We start from the raw sequence: 20,926 nt of genomic DNA, 5'->3' as shown, positions 1-20,926 counted from the left end.
CTCCTGAAATTATAATTACGTCCAGGACATATCACTCAGTCCATTATGTTAATAAATATTACGTTGACCTCACTGCAACATTATTACCAAAAATGCCACGCGCCAGTAGGACTTGTTTTTTTTACTTTTAATGCAAATACGTTGACTTGATATACAGTATTTCCTATTAATACGCCAATTAAAAGTATAACTGTTCATTCGGAAACATTTGTAAAATACCATTCTTATCATGGTGCATCAATGGGTTACTGTCAGCATGGTGCAAAGTGCAGATTCACGGACTTTGTCTTTCCGGCCTCTCTATTTGCAGAAGGCTCGTTTCCCAAAACGTCGCCTGCTATATTGTTTTATTTTCAAGGCCGCAGTGTTTATGAACGAACACGTTGAGCTTGTAAGGGTTATTGGTGCTGGCGTCTAATGCAAATTAGACCCCGAGGTGAAGCCCCGATCCAGGCGAGAGGGGGGGCGGGCCTTGCTCCTAACCACGCCCATTTTTGTAGTGTAACCACGCCCACGGAATACACAACCACGCTTATTGGTTACATAGCCACGCCCACTAGCCACGCGGCCACGCCCACTAAACACGGAGCCCCCCCACCAATTAGAAAACGTGGCCACGCCTTCTTCGTGACGTCGCGCAGTGGGCGTGAGGCAAGCGACGGAATAAGATTCTTGGGTTTCGCGCCGCGAGGCGGTGGCGACCGGTTGGCTCGCGAGCTCGGCTCCCGCGGCCCAGGTAGGAGAGCCTCGCGTCCTCCGTGCCCACGGTTCACCTGGGGACTCACCTCCCACCCCCCCCGGGCCGGCTTCATTTCATCCCTCACTTCCCCACACCCCCCCCGCCGGCTTCCTCCTCACTGTGAGGCCAAATAGCGCCAGGCTCACAGAGCGTTTGCGCGAAACCCGGTCAGGCGTCGCGGGGCAGAGGTAGGCCGCGTGACGTCACCGAGTGTTTACATCTCCTTATAAGTTGGCCGGGGTTATAAGTTTGTGGTTAAAGAATGATACAGCGTAGACGAACGGGGCTAAAGTATTGTAAAGTATTGTAAACAACCACCTGAAGATGACCGTTTGAGTTATGGTCGAAACGTCGTGAGAATTTGTTATTGTTTTATATATATTTTATTATTTTGTTGTTTCTCTTCAACGTGACTTTACCGAAAAAACTAAGGATATAACCCCCCGGGTGTTTATATCCCCTTTATTATGCCGCGTGGCGTCATTGGGTGTCCACATTAAAATGACCAGCGTGGTGAAGTATGGTCAGTCAAGCCCCACGTGTGACTTAACCAGCATGGGCGGGGGGGGGGATGCTTTCAGGGAGCGGAGTGAACAAGGAAGGAGCTGTGGGTTTACTATTTATTATCTCAGCATTATTCCCGATCACGGCTAACATCGCTTCGTCAGCCCGCACTGACCAGCAGTATGGACAACCAAGCCCCATGATTGACATGACTGGGGGGGGCCTTCCATCAATTCAGCAGTGCATCGAGAGTGGCTGTGAATTTTAGTCTTTTTTTTTCCTCTATAAAAGTCCTAGCTTAAACCCTGAATCATATAAAAAAAACTAGTGGCCTCGGATATTCACTCGTAACAATACTTAACGTGGCATAAAAATAATAATAATCACATAATTATGATAATATGCATTACACCAAGATAGTGTTATACTACTCCGGAGCACCACTGTAGTCATTGGCGGGGATCTCGAGCAAATAATCATCTGGCTTGGGTGAGCTTTGATTAAGTTTAAAGTATTCTAGGTTAACGGTAGAAAGGTGAAAGACAGTAACTGCACGCGCTGCTACTGGCGGAAGGGGCTTTTCAACCACATGGAAATCTAGAGGGCATATCGCCTTTTCTTCCACGGTGACCAGACGTGTCCGAAGAGGTGGAAGTAGTACCCACGCTTAACCCCACCAGAAGGTCGACGATCTTTTTGCTGTGGTAAAGGTGTGGGAAGATTGAGGAAACGTGCATATATTTTTTCCACTGCTCTGGCTTGCAGGTGCAGGTTGTTAACTATATTACACCACGGCAGCTTACAAACATGTTATATGGATTTAAATGCGTTAAATGGTGTTTAGTAGAGCTGTACGTGTTTAAGGGAGTTTAGATTAGGTTAAGTTTTAATCAGATTTATAAGAGCTTAAATAGGCGTGAAGGAATTTAAATTAATGCACTGTACTTTGTACGGATTTAGATGAGATCAGCCCATGTGCAGGACCTTTGGAGATGGAGATGACTTGAGGAGGAAGCCTTCATCCAGCAGTGGCTTAATAATGATTGCTGCTGCTGATGATGAATGGTGGTGGTGGTGGCCATTCCAGTGTGTACGGCGTGTCTGTGTCTGGCCATGCAGAGATGTCAGGTGTCCTGAGTGGTGACCCGGAGGGGCTCTCAAGCTGGACTGTCATCGACCCCAAAGTAAGTCAGCACCTCACCCCTGACTCAACCTTACCCCCCACTCACTACCATTGCTTTAACCTGGGTTCATCGCGATGGTCACTGCAGCGCTAGTGTAGCTGCGACCGAGAGGCAAAAGGCCTTCGAAGCAGCGGACAGAAGTATCCAGACGTTTATTAAAAAAAAATGTTCCGAGAGCAGGATGGGTGATTTAACTGGCAGCCCGTGGGCCACATCTGTGCCACGTGAATTCATACCGTCTGTACATGTGAGATATGGCCTGCCATCGGATAAGTGTTCAAAAACACACTGATGAAACGACTGCCAGAATCCATTATTTCAACAAGACAGTGTCACAAGACACAATCCGTTATCAGGCAGTCGATAATTCAACCAGTCCAACAACATCCAATAATGAGCCCAATAAACCATCACAAGCATTCCAGCATAGTAGAAAAAAATCTTATCAAGACAAATAACTCGCTTCTTTTAAAAACAAAACCTGTGTGAACCTGTTATATCTAAATCATTCGTAATCACTTCATGCTCAATTGAAACCCGCTTGGACTAGAGGTAAAACCTCCAGACTGTGAACACCACCTATGATTTGCATTCTCGCCCTTCCCCCCTAAGTCACTGGCCACGTGACACGTCATGCTTGGTGTTGCCATCAGTGCCTGACTTGGTTTTTGCTGGTAGGAGGCTGCCGCCGTTCAGACGCCACAAGATGACAACGATGTTGTTACCAATGAAAGCGAGCCCGTGGCAATGACAGAGAATCTGCAGGCTGCTACCACACCACCCATGCAAGAATTTGAAAGGCCAAAAGAGAATGAAGGTGACATACAACTGCGTAAGCTTTCGTGTCCCTGCTGTATGGCTCTTGGATGGATGTGCTTATGGGTTGTCCCGCGTGTTGTACGGCATGATGTCTGGACACGCAGCTCCACCTGCGAACACCTGTTGCAACATGCAAAACACATCGGAGAGCTATAAGCGGATACAATGTAAACAAAACTGCAAGGCCAGTCTTGGGGCTACTTTGTAAAAGAAGACTGACATATTACGCTTTGTGTGTGCAATGTTTTAACTTGTTTTGTAATTCTTTCCAACTAAGGCGAAAAGTATTCCTTTCCTCTGTCTATCAATTCATAATGGTGGGGGCATGATAGCTCTTGTAAAGATCATCCAATATGAACGAATCTGTAGTGTAAAGTTGTGTTGCTAGTAGGGATTTTCTGTATTGAAAACCAGAGAAATTGGTCAAAGGGGTTGCCCAAAACTTGGAGACAAACAAGAGCAACAGTTACGGTTTGCCAATATGAAAATGCGTTTTTGCCCAGTTATTGTCTTCCATACTGCAAATGAAATACTTCCAAAGACAAGTGCATGTTGGAGAGCATTACATCATCCATGCATATGCATGATTTTTACAAACTTGTTTTTAACGGAGTTACAGTTCGTTGTGTGTTACTTTTTAAACGTCTTGTTAACAGGGATTCTGCTCGCAACAGTGAGTCAGGCGGAGTCTTTTGTCACAGAGGAACAAGAACAGCTAACACCATCATACGCCAAAGTAAGCATGTTTATTCAGCTGAAATGGCTCGTGGCATTTGGTGGAGTGCTGTTGACATTGGTAACAAAATGTTAGGCTTTGTTTAAACTGAGTCAATCGAGGCCATCATGCTAAATGCATTTGTCAATGTTCATGCTAAATAAATAACATTGTATTTTTTGATTTAAAGCTTTCGTGACTGCAGTAATTCATATTCTTAGTTTTTTCGGTAAAGTCACGTTGAAGAGAAACAACAAAATAACAAAATATATATAAAACAATAAAAAATTCTCACGACGTTTCGACCATAACTCAAACGGTCATCATCAGGTGTGTCGGTTTGCATAAATGTATTTTGAAAACGGCATATTTATTTATTTATATATATAAAAAATAATAACGTTTGCGTCACGCGCAACGATTGGCAGTTTGCCCAGGACTAGTCCATCTATTTTTTTAAAAGAGGAGGGGGGAGACGAAATTTGTTTTTATGTATGCTGTCTGAAAGCCACTGTAAGCGTGAACAATCAATCAAGAACTGAAATGATTTATCAAATCTTTCCAATGATTGCTAAGATAGAATCCATCTTCTCGGTTGAAATTGTCTCTGTGCTTGTATATGTGGATAGCCTCATGAACGAATCTCTCATGGAAGCCAGATGGCTTACAAAGAACCTCCGTCTTGGAAAAGTCAATGGCATGTGAGCCTACTGAATTAGAACAATGATCTGCTACGGCCGAGGTGTTGGTCCTACCGTGTTTAAGGTCTGCTTTATGTTCACGAATGCGGTCCGAGATATGGCGTTTGGTTTCTCCATTGGTGCACAGAGACAATTTCAACCGAGAAGATGGATTCTATCTTAGCAATCATTGGAAAGATTTGATAAATCATTTCAGTTCTTGATTGATTGTTCACGCTTACAGTGGCTTTCAGACAGCATACATAAAAACAAATTTCGTCTCCCCCCTCCTCTTTTAAAAAAATAGATGGACTAGTCCTGGGCAAACTGCCAATCGTTGCGCGTGACGCAAACGTTATTATTTTTTATATATAAATAAATAAATAAATATGCCGTTTTCAAAATAAATTTATGCAAACCGACACACCTGATGATGACCGTTTGAGTTATGGTCGAAACGTCGTGAGAATTTTTTATTGTTTTATATATATTTTGTTATTTTGTTGTTTCTCTTCAACGTGACTTTACCGAAAAAACTAAGAATATAAATAACATTGTGTTAGAAAAACAATGATGAAGGCCTCCTCCCCACAGCATGTCGGTCATACTTCACCAAACAGGTCAGTGTTGGGTTGGTGAGGTGGGAGCCCAGAACAGATTCAGATATCCACCACTCAGGTTTGTGGGTTCATAGCACAGTATCACTGTGCCAACACCTAATTTCACGAAAAAAAAATGCCCTAAAAAAATCCCTTGTTTAGCTTAGGCAAGAATGACCGTCTCTAAATCAGGGGTGAGGAACCATTTCCTTATTGAGGGCTGAATAAGTCAAACATCTTTAGCAGTTAGCCACACGATAACACTTGAATCACTTCTGTCACTGCCAGAGGCTCCTTGCAGTGATAACGTGACTTATATAATAAAATGCACAGTGTTACAAGGTTGAATAAATTACCCTTTAGTACCCAATTAGTGTCCCTAAGATGCTTGCAGTGATGGATACACATAGTTTGTAGACCGTGGTGAAGTGGTAGGTCTCACGTGGCCACGGGTTGTATCGGAGATGAAGTCACAGGCCGAATTTAGCCCATGATCCATAAGTTGCCCACACCTGGTCTATATTCTGAGTTATTTTGGTGATGGTTTGTTTTGTGCAAGAGACACCAACACATATTTCTTTGGAAAACGAGAAGGAGGAGACTCAGGAGGGAGAGCTTGGTGGTGGTGGTGGCGGCGGCGGCGGCAGTGGCGTTGGTGGCAACAGCGGAGATGAGGACTCGGACATCGTGACGCTGGACCCAGATGTCGTCGAGGAAGTTGGGCCCGAGCTGCTCGTCCACTCGAGGAGTGCGGAGGCTGCCCCCAGCCACGAGTTTATGCGCATTACTCCCTTGCCAGGCAAGTCTCAGCATGCCCGTGTTAGTTTTCAGCAATGAGGAGTGTAGTCCTTACCATGAATAGTATAAAAAAGTGAGTGTGTGTGTATTGTGCTCGGGCAGCATTAACAATAATAGCACTGAGAATGATGGTGGTAATAATGATGCTGTTGACAAAGGAAAGCTTCACTGAGTCTAAATACGTTTTTCAGGAGGGTTTATTGAAATGTTTGGCCAACTATTTTCAATGAGCATTTTGTATTGCTTTTGTCATGTGGGAGAAAAGCTGAGTCCTTGAAAAAGCCACCACTTATATAAGTAGATAACACCTGAGGGTCTGCACAGATGGGTCTACAACCCACTTAAATTCCATAACATTTCACAACATTTGGTTCTGGATTTAATTTGGCTGAATTCCAGCTCTGAGAATTAAAATGTATTGGTTTGACTGCCATCCAACAAATATTACTCTCTGTAGCAGGACTGGTATAAAAACATATTTTTATAAGTGGCGTGTAGTGGAAGACTACTGGGAGTACCATGAGAAAGCTTGGCGTACAAGGTGTAACAATCAAAGCTCATTACAGATAGATTTGTGAGAATTAATATAATTTCTGGGGTGGCATTGGTGTGAATTATTATGATGTGTAGTCATTGCATTTAATATATTTGTGTGGGCGCACAACGTGAACATAACGACTTTAAATCTTGACTTAAAGCTTTTGCGACTGCAGAAATTCATATTCTTCGGGTCTTTCGTAAAGTCACGTAGATAGGTTCAAAGAAAGTAACAAAAGAACAAAAAACTACGTTTCGATCGCAACACAGGCGGTCGTCATCCCCCTTTTCCTGATGACGACCACCTGTGTTGCGATCGAAACGTCGTAGTTTTTGTTATTTTGTTATGTCTTTGAACCTATCTACGTGACTTTACCGAAAGGCCCAAAAGAACATAACGATTTTAATCCAGATTATAACGACCTAAAGCCAGGTGGTTCATATGAAACCGTAATTGTGCTTATGACCAAATCACCCTGTGCCGATCTCCTTGGACCTCCGAAGATAAGGATAGTATGATAGTGCTTGTAATAATCGGTTACTTTTGATTGATGCATTATGGGGTTATGTTAATTTTTAATTCGGCTCCTGAAACAAGGCTGTTACAAACAAGGCAGAGGCAGGAGAAATTAAAGATAAAGGAATTGATTATTTAATCATACTGTATTATGACCCCAAATCGTGGTAATTCATCGAGTCACATGGAGGAGGGTGAATCACTAAACGCCTAACGAATAATGATTTGTCTGAATCATTCGACGGGGCTTAATGAGAAACGACTGCTCGTATGTTTCTGAATGTAACCCGTGTGACCGCACTCTCTGTTGGACGACCTTTTACAGACACCGCTAAGGTATGTCAACCATCGAGCAGTGACGAGAGCAATTCACCCGAGGCTCCCGCCACGCTGCGCCATCGCCGGCCCTCCAAGAGGAAGAGCCCCAGGGGAGAGCACCACGTGTCTGCTCACCCCGCGGCACAGACGTCCATCTCGCTGCACGGCTGCATCATCTGCGTCGCATGCGTCGTCATAGCCTTGGCCGCCTTAAGGAAGTTCATGGCAGGTCAGTGGCAGTAGCTGGGATGAAGCATAGCACTGCCCTGGGAAACAGCGCTGTGGCAAAAATGATAGCCCAGACGCGGATCAATAACCTCAATTCTATCCACCTTTTTCTCATACATGGTCATGACGTGCCCTTTAGGATGCATATTACCACCTGAACCCTAACCCTGGGTGCCAACACAGCCCTTTGTGGCACATAATGATTTATCCCCCGCACCACAAGATTAGTTGAATTCAGGGTCACAATGCAATTCGTATATGTCTGGTTTAATTTAAACCATCTCATTTGTATTGTTTCAATTTTTTGCATGCCTCATTGATAGTGTGCTCAATTTTAGTCGATAAATCGGTGCATAGTCAATCTCCTATTCGCCCGCTGGGCTTCAGGGTTTAGGGTGCACTGTCTCCCTGACTAGCAAAGACAGGATAGGTGATCCTGGGCTCATCCATTGGGTGGGTGCCTTCACTCACAGTTGTTGATTTTTGTCCCGTCCCTGTCTTTATGGGAACGCCCCAACACCAGCCGGTAACTACCTGACCCACCTTCTTCCCCCACTGCTATTGTTGGCGAATTCCAAATGCATGATTCAAGTGTTGGTGGAATCTGCTGCCAGTCCAGCTATGTAGTCACACAGGTTTATTTGTGTTATAATGGGCATCCATTCATGCTCCAAACATGTTGCTGAGCAAGTTCGGACATTTTGGTTGTGGAGTGTCCCACTTTATTTCTTGCAGCCAACCACAAAAGGAGGGGTTTGTATTTGTGAGGGTGTCACATTTCCAAACATTAATTTCTGAAATTAGCAGTGTATGTTATGCAGTAGCTAACTCTCATGGCCTTACAAGTGCGCTTCATAGCGTAAGTGCGTCGCGATACAATTGAGATTTATAAAGCATCTAAATGTTGCTGGCAGGAGCACTAGTGCGGTGGTTTAGTGCGCTGTGCTACGAACCCGAGGAGCTGATTTTGATTCCAGGCCATGGCTAATATCAGTGGTAAGTGATATTTGATCTGGGTCCCACCTTAAACAATGCACTTACCAGTGTGATATGGTCAAATATCCCCCATGACCAACATGGCATGGAGAGGCCCTCCTCCACCACTGTATGTGCAAAGAGCTGTTAATTATTATTAATTATTCGACGTGACTGGATCTGCAAATGGGAGGGGGGGTCATAGGCATCAAGATAATTAATTTAAAAAATTCAGTAATTAAAATATAAATAACATGTAGAGACAAATGAGAAATGCCAAGGCCAGTGCAATGTATTTAACGTAACTTTAAATAATTACTGACTGGGAAAAGTGGAATGTGTGCTTCCAGGAGACCCTCAAGGGGGAATTACATCGCCAGACCTGAAAGAGGCTGCAGGTGACCTCAACCCTCTGGACGTTGCAGCACCTGCTCTGCCAGATTCTATGGTTTGTATCCGATTACAGAATTCAGGATGCGTCGTGAATGCTAATGAGAGCACAATGGTGGGTTAGTCTGTTGGCAAGGTAGTTTTCGAAATATCGAATTTCCTAACAGAAAACGACACCCTTTGTGTAATACAAGCAGTCGAGTGGCTGTTTAAACTAATTTAAAATGAAACGTGTGCCTCAAATTATTAATACTTGTGATGAAATGCTGGCCTAAGTATGCTGTTTAATGAAACATTTTAAACACTACACGTTTTGATGTAAAGCTTTCGTGACTGCAGTAATTCATATTCTCTGCTCTGACTTTACTGAAAGAGCTAAGAATATGAACTACACGTTTTATTTAGGTTCGAAAGAAGTTCTAGATACATACATTTGGCACGTAATGATGGAGACACAATCGTCCATTGATTCAAATGGATTCTGGCATGATACCTTTATTGTGCGCATGTGTTTGGCATCCATGGAGAATTAAGGGTGCTAGTTAATCAGATATGCTGGTTATTTGAGAGGTTTACGTATGGTTCACCAAATTTCCAAGTACATAAAACTCTTCAACAAAGAAACTTAAGCCTACATTTTAACTATAGTATCTGACCTGTATAAGTCATGTTTTGTCAGTCTGTCTGTGCCCGTCTGTGTACGCAACTTGCAACGGATTTAACTCGCAAACTGTGGGGTTTACGTTTCAAAAAAGTACCTAGATACCACGCGATAAGCCACGTGGTGAGCCAGCGCTATTCATATTTCACATCTGTAAACGTAAAAGTAGTTAAATTAACAATTTAGTACTATTATATTACTACGCTGAGCGCGTGCCAAAGCAAATGCGTGAAATGCTGACCGGTGGTTGCCCTAGCAACGCGCACACGCAATCGGTGGGGGGAGGGGGGAATTCTAATTCGCGTTAAAAATGCAAAAGAAATAGACACAACGCAGAGGTAAATTGTTAAAAGTGTTATGTCCTCTTCTCCCCCCCCCCCACCCCAATGTGTGCACTTACTACTATAGGGTAGTAGATACTACTATTATAGCCCTTAGATATGACTGTAGAGTGGGCGAGAGGATGGTGGGGGGGAGGATAGCAGACCAGCCACAGGCTGCAAAGGTGCCACCTCGGCCGGCCGGGAAATCTAGGCAAGGCCGGGGGCTCTGCACGGGACTAGGCCTCACCGCTACACTGTGAAGTTAGTACTACTAGAGATTCAGTGAATACTACTGCAGTCAGTAGATACCACTACGGTCAGTAAATACTGCTACAGTCAGTAGATACTACTATACAGTCAGTAGATACTACTACGGTCAGTAGATGTTACTATAACGTCAGTAGATACAACTGTAGAGTTAGTAGATACTACTACAGTCAGTAAATACTTCTACAGTCAGTAGACACTATAGTCATTAGTTACTACTATAGAGTTGGTAGATACTACTATAGTCAGTAGATAATACTAGAGTCAGTAGCTACCACTATAGTCAGTATATGCTGTTGCAGTCAGTAAATAATGCTGTAGAGTCTACAGATACTACTACAGAGTCAGCAGATACTATAGTTAGTAGTTATTACTATAGTTGGTGGATACTACTATAGAGTCAATGGATACTATAGCTTCAGCAGATACTATAGATTCAGAAGTTACGACTATAGTCAATAGATACGACTATAGAGTCAGTAGATACTGTAGAGCCAGATACTACTATAGAGTCATACTACTAGAGTCACTAGATATGACTCACTGTTGTATGTAGGGTGTTTAGGTATATATGCCTACGTGGGGGTAAACATTTTTTTTGAGAGGGGGGTGGGTCGACAATTTTTGGAAATACCCCCCACTTTCAATTACTTTTTGGACTTCTGCAAGCGTCTTATAATTTTGTTGACAGGCAAATGGACAAACGGCACGCCGGGCTTTCACAATAGCTTAGTATTTGTCTATGTGTATGTTATGTTTTTAAGAAAAGTTTTGAAATATATTTTTCCCCCAGGCAACGCTGGGTACTTCCCGTGAGTAAGAAATAAGTATTTTATATTCTTAGTTTTTTCGGTAAAGTCACGTTGAAGGGAAACAACAAAATAATAAAATATATATAAAACAATAAAAAATTCTCACGACGTTTCGACCATAACTCAAACGGTCGTCTTCAGGTGTGTTGGTTTGCATACATTTATTTTTAAACGGCGCATTTATTTATTTATAAAAACGTTAGCGCCACGCGCAACGATTTGGCAGTTTATTTAGGACTAGTCCATCTATATTCTGAAAAGAGGAGGGGGGAGACGAAATTTTTATAATGTATGCTGTCTGAAAGCCACTGTAAGCGTGAACAATCAATTAAGACCAGAAATGGTTTATCAAATCTTTCCAATGATTGCTAAGATAGAATCCATCTTCTCGGTTGAAATTGTCTCTGTGCTTGTATATGTGGATAGCCTCATGAACGAATCTCTCGCGCCGTTTAAAAATAAATTTATGCAAACCAACACACCTGAAGACGACCGTTTGAGTTATGGTCGAAACGTCGTGAGAATTTTTTATTGTTTTATATATATTTTATTATTTTGTTGTTTCCCTTCAACGTGACTTTACCGAAAAAACTAAGAATATGAATTACTGCAGTCACGAAAGCTTTAAATTAAAAGTATTTTATAGTCAGTTCTAGAACATTCTAAGTTGATTGTAGAGAAGCAATGGGGCCGTTTGGAGTACAGTATACAAGTAGTACAGTACCATATGTACAGACTGCCGCTAGCGCCACCACTTGGCAGCATCCTGAAGCTTCCGTAAGCAACAGATCTATGATAAGCGCAAGGTAAGACGCCCGATGGCTGTCAGATTTTTATCTGGATACGTGAATGAAGATTTGTATTTCTTTCTGTCACAGATGCCGGTTAAGAGAGCGTTCTGGATGGTAAAGTCCTGGTTGACAGAGCTTTTGCTGTACATGTTACTTAAACGCTGGTGTTCGAGGCTAATGATGGGAGTGGCAGCCAAAGGTGGGAGCATGCCCGAGAGGACGCAGCTGCCGCAGAGATGGTCCGATGACATGGGCTTGTGTGCAGGATGATTTGTTGCATTGCAGGACTGCAAGGGATGTCAACAATTTGGGGAAGCCTTGACCCAAAAGTGGATAGATCATGGCTGATGATACATGATATGTAATGAGTTCATGTAACCCCTACAGCCACTAGAGATGCTACATTCACAATGTTAAAAGATAATCGATTTTTGAAGGAAATCGCAACTATTTATAAAATCTCTAATGGAGAGAACGTTCCCATGTTGCATGAGCTCATTGTTTATACGTGATCTACTGTTTGGAGTGCAGATTCAAGACATCGCTTCACTTGCGGAGGAAAAAGGTGATGAGGGGACTTCATTATCGAATAGAGGTCAAATAAGGCAGATGGACAATGTGGCTACATCAGACACTGTGGCTGCATCAGACAATGTGGCTGCATCAGATTGGATAGAAGAGCAGAAACCAGTCGACCTGAAAGAACTTCTCACTGAGCTGCAGCGGCTGAGCAACAAGGTGGACAACTTGAAGATGACAGAGGTCGAAGCTCCGGTAATGACGGGGGAAGGTGATGGCGGAATTGTGGAATCTGACGTGGAACTGAAGCACAGCATTCAGGCCGAGCTAGCGGCCCTGGCAAATCGGCTTAGTCGCCGCTTTGGAGAGCGAGGAAGCAAGCAAGATGAGACGGCACAGCAATCCAAGCTTTTTCACTCTGAAGAGAGTTTTCTGGACGAATTGAAGGATTCTCAATACAAAACCACAATCATAACTCCTCTTGAAGACGTCAAAAAGTTTAAACAAGAAAGCAATGAATTGGATACTGAAAGTAAAACTAATCCACCATCTGAATCTACTGGCTCAGGGATTATTGTAGAACCCATCGTGAAAGAAGACGAAACTGTTGGCAAGGAAGGCCCGCACAGAGAAGTGCCCCGGGAAAAGCGACAAGAACCTAAAAGTTCGAAAAAACATATCCCAAAAAAACCCAAACATAAAAGTGGGCAGAGGTGGGGGACCTTTGAGAAGATGAAGACATCTGCCAAAGCCTTCTTCCAGAAGCAAAAGGAGAAGTTAAAACACGCAAAAAAAGCAATCGGTGACAAATTTCAGAAAATCAGTGACTCTTTCAAGTCCACTTTCAAGAGGTGGAAGGAAAAAAGCAAGAACTTCTTTGAACAAAAAAGAGGCCAGGAAAATAAGGCGAGATCTCACAAATACACTGCGACAATGAATGAGCCGTCTAATGTGAAACAGCACAATGACATAAATAAACATAAAAACGAGAGGACAGCTCAGGACGCTAAAAACGACGCAAGTCAACGACCAACAGTCGTACGCCACAGCGGCAGTCCCGGGAGCAAGAGGGGAAAGGGTGAAGCCCAGAAGACGAGCAACAACAGAAAAACCTCAGGAGCAGACGCAGCAGGAAAGCCGCAGGACATCGTCAGTGCCCCCGAGATGCTCCAGATACTGCGCCGCTACTTGGAACAGATCGGGAACTTCCGCCACTGGAATGAACTGGAGAGCTTCTTGAACCAGTTTTACAGAGATGGCAAATTACTCCGGAACCAGATGAGCTTCGAGGAGCTGGTGGAGGCTGTGCAGGTCTACTTGGAAGTGCTGGGATATGGAAAGAAGATGAGGGCATTTGGGAATAACCTCCACGACTATATTAAGCGGCGTGCGCCCATGGGTCACAAGGGTCCACCACACGCTGCATCCAGCCAGTAGTGGAAGCTCCTCTCTCGGGGCCATGATTTTTTTTGTAATAGCAGTGGCACTTTCACGAGGAAAAGGTTTTGGTGATCAAAGGCACGTTAGGCAGATTGAAATGTTTTTACATTTGACTCTTTTCTCACTGTCATAGCTGCGTTATAGAGCATCGTCTGTTTTTTTCCCATTTTACTAATTAAATACGACAGGGCGGGGGGAGTACTATACACAGTTAAGTCACTTAAACCAAAATAATGCATCGTTGAAGCTGTTGAAAATAGGGGTTTCAGGTTGCAGGTTCAACCTTTGCCAATATAAATACATTTTTATAGAAAATGTTACGTACTTTAACTGGCGACATGAAATTTTGGTAAAATTGACATTTCCTTAAAATTTGCGCACATGGTGTCTGGCATGCAATGTTGAAGTCGCCACTAACGCAAGTATTTTTATTTGCACCTGATGTGGTGGCTGCCTTGCGTGTGACGTGATGATATTCGGAGGCCGTTTCTTGCATACACATCTCGGTGGGAGAATGGCTCTAAGTTATTTTCTGCAGGGGAAATGCACCTTGTAATAGTGGTGGTTGGGTTTTTTGTTGTTGTTGCGCACTCAAGTGGTCAATGCTTTTTTTTTAAATAGATGAATGTGTTAAGTCTTGGTCAGAGGTGTGGCAAATGAAAAATGTAGGTTCACCAAACATGCTGAGTGATATCATTTGTTTGGAAGATGCACCACCACTTACTCTTACAAGCTATGCACATCCTTTAAAACCTCTTGGTGAATGGAAATATTAAAGTCTATTTACAATAAAAATTGTTGTGGAAATTAATGGGCTTGATATCCCTTTGTAGAATATATTGACATTAAAGTAGGCAGCACTTGGGCTCAACTTAGGGTCAACCACATTTTCTTGGCATGGATTGATGCATCAGTCCAATTAAAATGGGATCTTGAGCTCACGATGCATACATCAAAAGCATGCATGTGTTTTTATTATTCATGAGTTGATTACTATCGGGTTATTTTCGTAAAAATTGTTCACGAAAACTTTATCTAGATTACGCGATTGGTATCATGTCATGAAAAGTATCCATTTGTAACTCACACACAGCAGTGCAACCCTTTATTCGTGTTAGAGAATAATCCATGGAAGCAGATACCATTGACCTGGTCCACAGTGCAGGGCAGCACCTTCTCACTCCCAGCTGCTGAGGTCACATGAGAGTAGTGTTTGTCAAGTAACAGTAAAACTGATACTTTCAATTTCTGAACTAGAATGTAGCCAAGTTGAGACGTATAATGTTAAGGTGTTTTGTCGTCATTGGTGACTGGGCTGAAACCATCAAATCAAAGAACCCTCTTTAATCATAGGTGACTGCCTGGATTGGAACTAAATCTCAGCGCCGCATATCGACACCGACCTTTCAACCACACAGGCCACCTCTTCCAAATTACCATACGTGTCGTTGTGCAGTCTTGTTTTAAAGCCCGATGTTGAAACATGCTCAACAGATAATTGGCCAGTAAATACATTTTATTTTCAAAGCAAGTTTCTAAATACAGCACAGTAGTTGAAAGTAAATGTTGTTTATCTGGACTTTTAAATAGAGAAACCAGTCACAGATTAGCCATGTTATTTGTTAAGGGGGGAAAACGCTGCACCCATTTCCGGCGAAGCCAAGCATAGTGAACGGTGGATGGAGACGCAGCCTGGAGAAATCCCGTACAAGCGTTGGCTGATGCTTCATATCCCCTGCAAAGAAAACGTCGCGTCAAGATTTGCCACGGAATAATATGAGTGCGTACACAAATTGCAAAGACTGGTCTCTAATGTAGGGTAAAAACAACAGTTAATATTTTACTTGCAGAAGACCCACTCGTGATTTTTTAAAGGTATGTCATCATGTATGCTGTGCAAATCCCAATCGAATGCTTCGTGGGAGCCATACGGAGGTCGTTCAGTGGTGAACGAGCCGCTTCACAGCTGGAAGGTTGCAAGTTCAAATTCTGGTTCGGACTTAATCCATACATTGGTCCTCCAGGATTGGTAAAATGGGTACCACTTTGTGGGACGTAAACAGTGGTGATCCTTTGGATACATCTACTTGCCAAAGGATAGGAGTTCCCACTACTGGCTCAGACCTGTGAACCGGAGCACTGCCTCAATGCTCATTTGAGCAGGAAATCACTTTTGAGTTGAGGCTTTTTTTAGGTGTGCGCAGGAAGACACCAAAGGGTGTGCGAACAGATGTGCATTGTTGCACACAAGTGTGATGGCCAGCAAAGAAAACCACATTCCGAAACACGCAAATACTCAACTATTGTATATCTGACATGTTGCATTTATGCAGTCAACCCTCAACAGGGCCATTATCCTTGAATTGTCAGTACAGATTCTTCGAGCTCACGACAGATGCATTGAATTGCATGTCTTAAAGATTAATGTTTTTCATTTTTGCAAGTGGCATGTAATGAGTTCACATTACTCCTGCAGCCAGTTCAGGCCGTGATATACACCACAATGTAAACCTGATTAGTGCTCACATGGACAGACGTTATGCCACGTGATCTTCCAACGTAGGTGGACCGCCATTATACACACATTACGTCACCTTCCAGAAACAGCTGCAGAACCCCTGTTTAAAGTTTAAAACCGTCGTTCCTCAATTCCAACAACCATGACCCGACCACCCTTATCCCACGGCCTGCCTTTTCCCAATTATCAATCTTTTCTTGTTCACATGCAAATTAAGCCACTGTACGCACCTGAAGGTGACCGTGGAAATCTGTCCCATGGGGTGGTGTTACGAGGACTGGAGTTGCAATACGCCGATTTAGACGGCGTTTGTCAACGGCGTGTGGCCAATACGATGCTCACTGACGCTGCGTTTTGACAAGAGGGCAAGACAATAATCTGACATCCATGTGGGAACACGGGGGTATCGCTAAGAGGCCGTGGCAAGCCATAGGACCAGCAAGACCCAACGTACCTGCGGAGCTCCTTCAGTCTTTCTCGCTGAACTTGCCATTGACATATGGCACGTAGTCGAGGATGAGCCTCCAGTCGGTTAGGTAGACAAGCGTCACTCCGCAAACTCCTCCCCACGTCGCCCCTGAAGGGATCCTGGGCAGGTACATGGACGCACGCGAGTGAGCCATCGGTGTCAGACAAGGTACGAAATGGGCACCTCCTCTAGGCACTCGTGGCTATGTTGCACGTTGGTAAATCAGCACTTTGGAGGCGAGGGTTGGTGGATTACACCCATGAAACTGTTTTCCTAAACGTGGGTGTTGAGGTCGCCATCTCCTGGCCTTCCAGGGTATGGCAGTACATGAAGTGAAATAATTTGCATCTGTAAAGGGGTGATTGATTAGTTAATCCCCTCTCGTACGTTCGGGTCTTCTCCAAATACCGTACTCCCATATTTGTGAATACTCATTAATGTGGTTGGCCAAACATCCCAAAATAGAACTTCTGATTGCCTTCCTGCTTGTCTGGAAATTTCTGTAACACTGCACATTACAAATTCTATGGGATTTTAGATGCAATCTGCATGAATAATGCTATATTGACACGTGTAAACTTCTTATCATCTCCACTTATTCATTTACGATTGTGCTTTGATAAATAAGTGCAGAGGTGTGGAAATGCTTTCCTCTACTGCGTGGCTCAGAGGTCACTTCAAGGGAACTCAGAAGTACAGTGAAACCTTGGATGGCGAGCATAATTCGTTCCGGAAACGTGCTCGTAATCCAAAGCACTCGTATATCAAAGCGAATTTCCCCATAAGAAATAATGGAAACTCAGATGATTCGTTCCACAACCCAAAAATACTGTAGTCATATAAAATGATTAATACAAAATACCTTTTGATATTTTTATTATTTAAATGTAATATAAAGCAATCAAATGTATTAATTACATTTAATCGTGGCTGGTGTGAGGGAGACGAGAGAGAAGAGAGGAGGAGGGTTATTGTGTAGGACGACTTTCACTTGCAGTACAGTTTACTAAAGAACAGTCACTACACTTGGACACAAAATAAAAAAAAATGCTTTATGCACACACACACGTAGTCACAACACTATAGTACTGTAGTAAACAGTATACGCTCGCACGGATGTTGACTATACGAGTGAGGCACGCCGACTAAGACCGAGCATGGGAGATGATTACCCACAATCCCACAGCGAGAGAGAAGGACCATTGGCTCAGTTGTGATCACGTGACGCTCGGCAGACAAAGCGTATACGTACTACTCGTATTCCAAGACATCCCTCGTTTATCAAATTATTTATTTAAAAAAATTTGCTCGTCTTGCAAAACACTCGCAATCCAAGGTTTCACTGTAGCTCTGTGATATCTATTTCTGCCGGCAGTTCTCTCCGACACAGATTGCCCTGCTGTGTGAGAGGCCAGATTCACTCTCTCATGCCATGACACCAATAGCACAAGCGGGAAGATTGGAGGAAATATAAAAAATGAGATAATGCTGCTGTAAAAAAGATTTGTCCAATAAAAACATGACCGGATATTATTTTAATACTTTTCATTCACCACACTAAACAACAACCGCAGTTCACCACAAAGCCCCGGTGATGTTACGACGGCGCCTGTGCCAGGCCAGGTGCACCCCGAGGTTACGTGAAATGTCAAAGGCTCGCCGATAGGTCACGGGACAGACCCAGGCGCAGTGGGTTGACTGCCTGAGATAATCGTCAGATGCCCCACCTGTGCTCCCTACTGTGCCAACTTGCATTTTAGCCACCCTCTGCTGTTGTATGTTGAACTTCTTTCGCACCACCATTGGAAACCACATTTGCCAGTAACAAAATATGATAAAAAAATTTTTTACCCTTTTATCTGGCAACAAAAATGACACCTTTTTTACAAGGAGTCATGTTTACATTGACCAAAATACCTGCGGTTGGAACGCAAACAAAAAAACAACTCTGATAATGTAAGCACTGTCCTTGAAATTGATTGGTCCACACCCGAGACAGCTTTCTTTTGGCGTCTTCTGGTCCAACACCATGTGAGACGAGGCTCTAAAGAAAGCTGTCTCGGGTGTGGACCAATCAATTTCAAGCACAGTGCATACATTATCAGAGTTGTTTTTTGTTTGCGTTCCGACCGCAGGTATTGTGGTCAATGTAAACATGACTCCTTGTAAAAAAGGTGTCAGTTTTGTTGCCAGATAAACGGGTAAAAAAACAATGATCTTCTTTCGCACCGTACGTAGCCAACCGTGCTAATCGGTTGTCGGAGAGCGACTGCCTCCAAATGCCCAGTGGCGATCTTCACGAGCCTCCTCCACAGAAGACGATCTGGACACCGCTGTTACCAGCAAGTCCACTCTACCCATCAAGTCTCAGGCATTTGGGGCGATTTAAAAAAAAAAAACATTTCACATCGATTAAAACCGGCGAAGTATCTAAAATAACAGCACGATTCCCCCTCACCGATCTCGTAAACAAAACGTAATCTATGCCCTCCCCCCCCCACTCGATAAGATTTCAGACTTGGGTCAGCAGGGTTTCACACGAGAGGCGCTCAATCCCACGCCCCCCCAGTCAGTGCCGGGTTATCCTCGTAGCAAAAGTATCTACATATGTAGCTACGGGACCCGCGCTAAATGCCTTCAAGCTATCAATTCCGGTTCAGTGATTCTGCACTTGCTCTATTACCATAGTACTATACCGCCTTCAACTTTTATGAACGACTGGGTGTTTAAGGTGAGCGATTTGTCGTATTATCTATGAAAAAATACAATTACTTTACTGTGCAAGTAAACATTTTGTGTTTTTATATGTGCTTTTTTTATTTAGGGCTCCTTAATAACAACAATAATGCTACAGGCCCCGCACTAGCTTCATTCGGGCACACGCATCACCCCGTCCATCAGTCTCCCCCAGGCCCCAGCAGTCACACGTTCGTTACGGGGAATCGGGTGACAGCATTTCATTGGCAGCTGTGTGTGAATTTCACCGATGTCCTTTGGTTCATGTGAAACAATTTTAACCTCGCTGTAAAGAGCGTCTAGTACTTTGATCGTGAACACAGATGATCCTGATCCCGACCCCAATGATCCACCGCCTCCGTAAATGAAATATCTCCAGACTCGGCGATCCATCTCTCGACTCAATTATCCACGTCCTGGCTTAATGATCAACATCCCGGCTCCATCCATCCTCTCGCTTAGTGTTCCAACTCCTGACTCAATGATACAGCTCATGCTTTACTGATCCACCGCCTGACTGAAAGTCCACATCGTTATTCGGTGATCGATTTATCCGCTCGTTCAATAATCCATTTACTGGTTGAATGGTCGACCTCGTTATCCATCGCCTGGCTCAATTATTCCACCTCCTGGCTTCAATGTCCATCTCCTTATTCAGTGATCCACCGACTCAACGATCCACCTTCTCGCTCAATAATCCACGTACTGGTTCAACCATCCGAATCCTTGTCCACTGTCCACTTTCCGACTCAAAATCCACCTGGCAACTCAATGATCCATCTCTCGATATAAATGATCCATCTCTCGATATAAATGATCCATCTCTCGATATAAATGATCCATCTCTCGATATAAATGATCACCTCAGCCACCTCAACGGTCCACCATCTGGCTGAATTATCCGCCTGCTGGCTCAAAAAAAAATCCACCTCCTTATCCATCGCCTGGCTCAACGATTCACCTCTTGAACTCAATCGCCCACCTCCTGATTCAATGATCCAACCTCCTGAAATCAATCATCCACATCACGGCCCAACGAGCACCCCGTGACCCGTAGAGGTCACCCTGGCTCACGGGCCTTGCCCGCCAATGCCTCGACTTCGCCTCTCACTGCTCGGGCCTCCGGTAACCCCTCGCCCACCTCCTCGATCCCTCCCAGGGCCCTCGAAGCCGCGAAGGCCCCCCGCCGTGAGGGGCCCCGCTCTCCCCCCCCCCCCCACGCGTCTTACCACAGTTTGAGGCCCTGCGCCAGGCTGGGGCCGAGCAATTTCGCGACCACGGAGGACACCATCGCTGCAGCGCTGAGAAAACCGGCGGAGACTCTTCCGGAAGATGAAAGTCGGCGCCTGTTTTTTTTTAATTAATCTTCCGTAACCGGTAGAGGAGA

General features: G+C 44.0%; 2 protein-coding genes across 2 annotated transcripts; one reads left to right on the top strand and one right to left on the bottom strand.

Moving 5' to 3' along the window:
- The first annotated feature begins 624 nt into the window (after positions 1-624).
- On the top strand, positions 625-14,627 carry CCPG1 (cell cycle progression 1). Its single transcript, XM_076073102.1, has 8 exons — positions 625-736; positions 2,363-2,427; positions 3,106-3,244; positions 3,903-3,982; positions 5,835-6,039; positions 7,418-7,639; positions 8,964-9,061; positions 12,389-14,627. Exons 2-8 carry the CDS (start codon positions 2,365-2,367, stop codon positions 13,811-13,813), a joined length of 2,232 nt encoding a protein of 743 aa, XP_075929217.1. The 5' UTR covers positions 625-736; positions 2,363-2,364; the 3' UTR covers positions 13,814-14,627.
- Positions 14,628-15,314: 687 nt separating this feature from the next.
- On the bottom strand, positions 15,315-20,919 carry UQCR11 (ubiquinol-cytochrome c reductase, complex III subunit XI). The gene is made up of 3 exons (XM_032968950.2): positions 20,769-20,919; positions 16,789-16,922; positions 15,315-15,551 (listed from the first exon to the last, which is right to left on the bottom strand). Exons 1-2 carry the CDS (start codon positions 20,828-20,830, stop codon positions 16,802-16,804), a joined length of 183 nt encoding a protein of 60 aa, XP_032824841.1. The 5' UTR covers positions 20,831-20,919; the 3' UTR covers positions 15,315-15,551; positions 16,789-16,801.
- Between the last annotated feature and the right edge of the window lie 7 nt (positions 20,920-20,926).

Source organism: Petromyzon marinus, chromosome 40 (genome assembly GCF_048934315.1).
Source record: "Petromyzon marinus isolate PM22_M1 ecotype Great Lakes invasive population chromosome 40, UKy_Petmar_22M1.pri1.0, whole genome shotgun sequence".
NCBI classification, from domain to species: Eukaryota; Metazoa; Chordata; class Hyperoartia; order Petromyzontiformes; family Petromyzontidae; genus Petromyzon; species Petromyzon marinus.
The sequence above is the reverse complement of the archived record's forward strand: the minus strand, read 5'-3'. Positions and strand labels throughout refer to the sequence as shown.

Excerpts from the sequence above, each read along its gene's own strand:
- UQCR11 (XM_032968950.2), bottom strand. The coding sequence starts at position 20,830 with ATGGTGTCCTCCGTGGTCGCGAAATTGCTCGGCCCCAGCCTGGCGCAG. Across the intron at positions 16,923-20,768 it reads GCGCAGGGCCTCAAACTGTG|GATCCCTTCAGGGGCGACGT; the intron begins GTAAGACGCGTG and ends GTACCTGCCCAG.
- CCPG1 (XM_076073102.1), top strand. The coding sequence starts at position 2,365 with ATGTCAGGTGTCCTGAGTGGTGACCCGGAGGGGCTCTCAAGCTGGACT. Across the intron at positions 6,040-7,417 it reads GCGCATTACTCCCTTGCCAG|ACACCGCTAAGGTATGTCAA; the intron begins GCAAGTCTCAGC and ends GACCTTTTACAG. Across the intron at positions 9,062-12,388 it reads CTGCTCTGCCAGATTCTATG|ATTCAAGACATCGCTTCACT; the intron begins GTTTGTATCCGA and ends TTTGGAGTGCAG.